Genomic DNA, 7,257 nt, shown 5'->3' on the forward strand with positions numbered 1-7,257 from the left:
CCGTTTTGGCCGGTAAAAATTTCTTCACTGTAAGCCCAGGAGGAGTGATTTCCTCAGGTCGGTAAATTAGACAGTCCCGATCATTTGTCCCTGAATTTTAGACCTTCATAACTCACAAAGAGATTGGATTCTAATACAGGAGATGATTTTCTGATTAACTGATTTTCACAGCTCAATCACATACAGAACTTACATATATATATCAAAAACAACTTATAATATCAAAACCCACGACTAATGAATGTGTTAATAATGTTAATATTCTTACCAAGAGTGGAAAGAAACGAGCCTAGTTAGCTTGGAAACTAGCGTGCCTGCTTTGTAAACGCTAGGTCGCGGGTTCGATTGCCACCTGAGCCGAACTTTATCCTAAACAGATAAGGTTCGTTCTCGGAACGGCTGGATTTGTCATATCCTCCTTCTCTCTTCGACTTCATGACGATAAGACCTCTCTAGGTTACAATTCCCTGTATCAAACCGCTTCAAGAGAGGGATGTTTAGTGTCAGCGGCGATAGCAAGTTGAATTCTAAAAACTAAAATTGAACAAAACCGACAAATAAAAGCTCAAAAAATCCAAAATTTTCAAAAAACGATTTTTGAAAATTTTCACAAATTCAAATATTCCGCCAAGTTTTTTGTAGTTGCCAATTAGCTGCTAGGAGCGCTAGTGAAGCTCCCAGGAGGTAAGTTTTGTTGGAACCGAAATTTATTTAAAAAGTGAAGCAATTTTTTCGGAAAATTTGAAAATGGCCCCTTTTGTGTGCTTCACTTTTTGTCATAAATATAAATATCTGGAATTTTTCACCTCGAAGAAAAAAAAAAAAAAAATCAAAAGTGCTCGTTGCTCGATTGATAAGAAATGGCAGGTGATAAAGGAATTAAGTACCTATTAAATAAATTTTATTTTATAACTATAACTCAGTGGTAGTGGTAGGTACAGTACATTTTGGAATAACATTTTTACTTTTTTTACAGCATCTGTTTGTGACCATCTTGTGTACAGGTTCCCTTTTCAATGAAGAAAAACTTCCAAAAGAAATGAGAACACTTTCACAACCACCTCAAGACCTGTGGAAGTCATGAAGGAATTTTGCCACTAGAAACTGAAATGACCCCCCAAAGGAGTGCTGAATAGTTCAATGTGATAACCAGACAAGTAGTCATGGATAAGTTAACTTGCATAGCAGGCACCCTATTTTTAGCTGCAGACATTTTTGCAATCATCAGCCTTGCTCTGCCCGACTGGATTATCACTGATGTTGGAGGTGAGCAATTACTGGTTCAGTAAACTGTAAAACTCTGATAAAAAAAGGCTCCTTCAGACCACAAAAGGACCTATTGAATCAATCCATTTGAGTGTTTTGTTTTGCATAACAATAAGCCCATTTACCCTCTATGCACTGACAAACTGTGTGTGGCAACTTTCACCTGCCTCGTAATTCCTGGAATCCTCAAATCTAAAGAAGGCTTAAATAGGTATTCTAAAGAAATCCTCAAAATTCCCAACTGTATGAAGACTAGCTTCAAAATGTGCTTTCTAATTCCAAACAAGAAAATTCAAGATGGATTTCAAAATGCCAGAATTGTCAAACGTTAAGTAATAGGAAATAAAACAAAATTCAAAATTTAATCACCTGTATTTTAATTTAACTATAATATTCACTAGGATATCCATCATGAAGAGAGTAGGTTAGGGGAGGATAGGATCAGGGCCGTATTTAGGCCCCCCCCTCCAGCTCCATTTTTCTCCGTTACTGTACATCAGACTCCGAAAAATTTGGGTTGAGGGGGGCTGGCCGCCCCCCCCCGCCCCCCCCTCCCCTACCTTTGCGCTTCATTTTTCTTCTGTACTGTAGGAAAGACTTCGAAAATTTGCAGTATCCACCTCTCCCCCGTCCATTAGTGTTTGGACTCTCTCTCTCCCCCCCCCCCCGGCATAATCCTGGATATGGCCTTGACTAAATATCAACAAATTACACCTTGTGTTTTAGGAGATACAAGACTTGGCCTCATGTGGACTTGCATGACTCTGTACAACAGGCCAGAAGTATGTTTCACTCCAGATCTGCAAATAGAATGGTTACTAGCACTAATTTGCATCTTTGTTGGCTGCATATGTATCACCACAACCATTATTCTACTGGCATCTTCTCACTGGGACAGGAATGTTGTACCCTATGCTAGATGGGTTGGTTTCACTGCAAGTAAGTATTCCCATGCAAACTGACAGCCCAAGGGTAAACAAATTGGTGTCCAGTTGGGGGGCTATCAACATAGAGCAAAGGGTTTATTGACACTGCTTTAAAAGAAAAAAAATTCAAGTTCCCTTGATGGTTGATTTCAAACCTAAGTACTTACTTATGTAGTTCAGGACAAGCCAGCTAAATCTGGTGGGAGACCATCATAGGTAAGCTGTCATAACATTACATATGTATTTACTTGTACACCACTTACCTATTCTATTTATCTCATATCTTTCTGGTATTTCTAGCAGAATTTATCTTACCCTTTCTCTTTCTAGGGTCTTTCTTTCTTTTCTAGGGAGATCAGTGTATGTAGGTAGATAAAAGATTTTCTGACTCCTCAATTTTAGGTACCTATGTGCAGCAATGTTGGTAAACAGTTTTAATAGAAAAAGTTTTTTTTTTTTCTGCCAAGCTATTTCTTGTTGACTGGAAACATTTATTTCCACTTATTGCTTGTTTCAGTGGTTCTATTCTGCACAGCAGCTGTGATATTTCCCATGGGATTCCATGTAGATCAGATAGGGGGTCAACCCTACCAGTTGCCCAATAGTCATCAAGTGGGCAACTCGTATATCTTGTTTGTTCTATCTCTGTGGATCACGGTCATTTCTGAACTGTTTGCTGGGAAAGTATGCCTACCTCACTTCTAGTAAACTCACTACCAGTGTTAGCTGAGGGTTTCCTCAAAATTGAGCAGATTGTTTCTACTCTCAAATTAGATCGCAGCCTATGTTGTATAAGATTTTATGAGTAAATGGTTCTGTATTATTTTTTGTATTCTAGTAATTTTACCTCTTGATTTTTTGCATTGTAAGATATTTTCTCTATTCTTTGTATTAGTGTTTTAAATGTGTATAAAATAAATGTACTTAGGTAATTACCTGTATTTTGTATAAGGTTGTCCATTTATTTTTCGGATAGCTAGGTATGGAATTTTCGTATAATCATTCTTATCTATTTGAAGAAGGAAATGAACTTTTGTGGAGTTGTACTCTCAATAAAACTCCCGCTAATGTAAGATTTGTAAGCACTAGGTCGCGGGTTCGATTACGGCCTTGGGCGAATTTTATCCTGAAGGGATAAGATTCGTTGGCTTTCTCCTATCCTGTCTCCTGTCTCTCTTCGTTTCGGGACGATAAGACCTTAGCAGTTATAGTTCACTGTCTAACAAACCTCTTCAAAAACTCCCACTATTAGGTACCTATTATATTTAGTTTGAGCGCGAATAAGATATAAAAAATTGCTGAGAAAGAAGTAAACGGATCTCTATCTAATAATCGAGGAAGTAAACCAGAATTTTCATATAAAATAATAAGAGAACATTTTATTTTAACAAATATGATACGTAATACGTAAAACTAAAGTGCAAAATTAACTATTTTTATTGAATGTTCAAGTCTCAAAGTAGAAAGAAACAACAGAATTACTACTTCATCATGACACACTTTGGTGTGTCTTATTCTTAATGTCTGTCTGACCAATATGATACCATTTGTCAAAAGGGAAATCCCACCAAACATTTTATCTAATTCACGTCAGAGTTCTCTTAATCAGCATTATTTGATTTTGCTGAATTTGATCAACCTGAAGAGGGTGGCAGTGCCTGGAAACAAATCATAGGAGTTTTATCATTAGTGTATTTCCCCAGACATACCTACAGGTTCTAATATCATAGCAGGCGTTCAACAATGTGTAACTTACCTACTTTAGTGGCAGTGCCTGGAAACAAATCATAAGAGTTTTATCATTAGTGTATTTCCCCAGACATACCTACAGGTTCTAATATCATAGCAGGCGTTCAACAATGTGTAACTTACCTACTTTTGAATAGGTATTTTTTTAAATGGGGGTTTAACGCCACATTATAACTGCTAAGGTTTTTTACTAGCAGAGATTTTATCCTTAAGTTTAACGCCAAGCTACACTCGTCCTCACATTTTTTTTTATTTGTTTAGAATTATTTGTTTAGAATAAAGTTCGCCCCGAGCGAGAATCGAACTTACGACCTTGAAGGGTAGCATTTACAAGGCAGGCGTGCTACCCTTCAAGCTAACTAGGTTGGTAGCTGGCACTAAACATTTCAAGAGTCCAATGTCCAAAGACTTACCAAGAAAATTATTTGTTTAGAATAAAGTTCGCCCCGAGCGAGAATCGAACTTACGACCTTGAAGGGTAGCTTTACAAGGCAGGCGTGCTACCCTTCAAGCTAACTAGGTTGGTAGCTGGCACTAAACATTTCAAGAGTCCAATGTCCAAAGACTTACCATTTGTGAGCTGATCATTTGTCCCTGAAAGTTTCAGAGCTGATCATTTGTCCCTGAATTTTAGACCTTCATAACATCATAACTCACAAAGAGATTGGATTCTAATACAGGAGATGATTTTCTGATTAACTGATTTTCACAGCTCAATCACATACAGAACTTACTTACCACGACTTACCGAGCAGCTTTTTCTTCCGACACGACAAATAAAAGCACAAAAAAATCAAAAAATCCAAAATTTTCAAAAAACGATTTTTGAAAATTTTCACAAATTCAAATATTCCGCCAAGTTTTTTGTAGTTGCCAATTAGAAGACTTACCATCTTTGAAGGCTTGCTCTACAAGTTTGGCGGCAATTTTCAGCGAGCAATCTTTGATGATGTTGGGTGGTGGATACAGACATCCACTGTCAAGATCAGCTTCGGTGACCAAGTCTGACAACGTCTGAAACCATGAGGAAACAAAGCAACATTATTGGTTGCTTGCTTTAAGTTTAAATAAATGGAATTCGTCCGTGATTGAACGAACAAAGTTCCATTTTTTAACCTGAAGAATGTTGCATAGGAGGTAAGTTTTGGTGGAACCGAAATTTATTTAAAAAGTGAAGCAATTTTTTCGGAAAATTTGAGGCCGTGGTTATGAACAGGGCCATCGTAGGCCATCGTCGGCCTTTTTGCGTGTAAAGTTGGCGGGAAATTCGAATTTTTGATAGAACTGTAACTGCTAAAGTCTTATCGTCCCGAAATCGTAAAGAGAAGGTTGATAGGATAGGACAAAGCCAGCCTTTCCGAGAACGAATACTATCCGTTCAGGATAAAATCTGCCCTGTGTGGGAATCGAACCCACGGCCTAGCGCTTACAAGGAAGACGTGCTACGAACCAAGCTACATAACTAGGCGGGCAATATACCTTGTTTGTCCTGTCCGAATAATGGCCGAGGAATCATAGTTTACGGTTTAACTTTAACTCTCGGATTAAGCAATCTGATTGGTTCTTCTTCATCCTTCTCTCCCCCTTCTTTTTCTATAACTTTGCCACTCTAACAAATGGCGGAATTTTCCTGCAAAAGCTCTTCCAGCCAACCACTTATTTAAATATTTATACGAAACTGTCGTATGGGTATTTACCTGAATAAGAACATGTTGTCCATATCTGGCCACTACAGCTTGCATGAACTCTTCGATAAAGTCGTCGTATGCTTGACCAGTGGTTCTTCGTTGTCTAAGTCCTATGTACAGGGGATCATCCAGGAGTTGCTGAAATGGCAGACGTTTAAGTTTCCATTATAGAAGACGTTAAAAAAGAGTTATGAAATAGGTAACTACAAAACTTATCACATTTATATGATACAATGGATACACGTTCCGGTTTTGATCTTATCCGACTCGAGTTTCGTCCATCTCCGTGGACTTTTTCAAGGAAACTTATTCAAGTTTCCATTATCGAAGACGTTAAGAAAAAGAGGTTTCGTAGAGGGAACTGTAACAAAGGACGCCTTATAATTCCGGAAACGAAAAGAGGAAGAAAGGATAGGAGAAAGCCAGCCATTGATAGAAAGGACTATAACAACGGAGGTCTTATCGTCCCAAAATCTAATAGATAAAAATGAATATTTGTTTGTGTGTGTGTGCGTTTGTTCGAACTTTATGCCTGGCCAAACCGCGCCAAGTCGAAGATAAAAGGGGGGACAACATTTGAGAAAGCCAATTGTTTAGAGAAAGAGCCTTATCTATTTAGGGTAAAGTTCGCCCCGGGCGCTCCGAGAACGAACCTCATCTGTTTAGGGCAAAGTACGACCCGGGCGGGAATCGAACCCGCGGCCTAGCGTTTACAAGAAAGGCGCACGCACTACTTTCCAAGTTAACTAGGCTGGATCCCCAATAGTTCTATTCTGAATATGCCATACCAAATCTCTCCAATATCACTCACTCACGCCAGCTACATAAGTAAACCCTTGTTGTTCCAGTTGCCGAAGAATCAATTATTCTTACCTGAGTATTGGTTCCCACATCCAGAGTGATGGGCAGACACTGATGGGGTTTGATGCCAGCCAGTGCCGTATACAGGGACAGTTTACCCACCGGGATACCCATACTAGGTTTGCTGAAACCCTTGTTATTCTTACCTGAGTATTGGTTCCTACATCCAGAGTGATGGGCAGACACTGATGGGGTTTGATGCCAGCCAGTGCCGTATACAGGGACAGTTTACCCACCGGGATACCCATACTATTTGAACTCTTTCATTAGAACGGAAAATGAAACTTGAATTTTCGACCTTTTACAGTTATTTTTTCGGAGTTTTGACCTCAGATTTGGATTTTTCCCAACTGGAGTTTTGACCCCGGATTTGGAATTTTCTCAACTTTTTACCTAGGAATGGACCATTTATTTATAATTTTTACCCATTTGCAACTGCTCCATTGGAATAGATTGCTCTATCAATCCGTACTATCGATCCTTAGAATGGAATTATTCCAGAGTACATGCTTATTTGCCTATACATACAAGTAGGTATGCATTAAGTCCATTATTGTAATTAGAGATTTTTGATGACTGTAATTACCGGAGGACGAGTAGGTAGGTACGTATTATTAGCTCTCGTAGCTCGTACCTGGGAGTACATTAGAGGTAGGTACCTAGGTACTGAAATACTGATTTAGATTACTGAGTAGCTACTTTGTTTTAGTATAGCAACCAGTGGCGGTATTACCGGTATAAAAGGATTGATTAAAAATCAGTAAAAT

The 7,257-nt window shown here is 38.6% G+C and overlaps 2 protein-coding genes across 4 annotated transcripts; one reads left to right on the plus strand and one right to left on the minus strand.

Moving 5' to 3' along the window:
* Positions 1–861: 861 nt before the first annotated feature.
* On the plus strand, positions 862–3,058 carry LOC103520238 (uncharacterized protein C16orf52 homolog A). Of its 3 annotated transcripts, none has more exons than XM_008485333.2 (4): positions 906–935; positions 1,102–1,266; positions 1,993–2,205; positions 2,710–3,058. In XM_008485333.2, exons 2-4 carry the CDS (start codon positions 1,164–1,166, stop codon positions 2,895–2,897), a joined length of 504 nt encoding a protein of 167 aa, XP_008483555.1. In that variant the 5' UTR covers positions 906–935; positions 1,102–1,163; the 3' UTR covers positions 2,898–3,058. The 3 variants fall into 3 exon arrangements, with proteins under 3 accessions (XP_008483554.1, XP_008483555.1, XP_026687239.1); XM_026831438.1 differs by having other exon boundaries at positions 915–931; XM_008485332.3 differs by having other exon boundaries at positions 862–1,266.
* Positions 3,059–5,550: 2,492 nt separating this feature from the next.
* On the minus strand, positions 5,551–6,750 carry LOC103520239 (NADP-dependent malic enzyme-like; the record flags this gene model as incomplete). Its single annotated transcript, XM_008485334.1, has 3 exons — positions 5,551–5,571; positions 5,639–5,767; positions 6,637–6,750. Coding segments are annotated over 3 exons (264 nt in total), but the record flags the coding sequence as incomplete, so codon positions are not given.
* Between the last annotated feature and the right edge of the window lie 507 nt (positions 6,751–7,257).

This window comes from Diaphorina citri, unplaced genomic scaffold (genome assembly GCF_000475195.1).
Source record: "Diaphorina citri unplaced genomic scaffold, Diaci psyllid genome assembly version 1.1 scaffold3351, whole genome shotgun sequence".
In the NCBI taxonomy this organism is placed as follows: domain Eukaryota; kingdom Metazoa; phylum Arthropoda; class Insecta; order Hemiptera; family Psyllidae; genus Diaphorina; species Diaphorina citri.

Coding starts and splice junctions, on each gene's coding strand:
- LOC103520238 (XM_008485332.3), top strand. CDS start 1,164: ATGGATAAGTTAACTTGCATAGCAGGCACCCTATTTTTAGCTGCAGAC. Junction 1,267..1,992: donor GATTATCACTGATGTTGGAG/GTGAGCAATTAC, acceptor CTTGTGTTTTAG/GAGATACAAGACTTGGCCTC. Junction 2,206..2,709: donor ATGGGTTGGTTTCACTGCAA/GTAAGTATTCCC, acceptor TGCTTGTTTCAG/TGGTTCTATTCTGCACAGCA.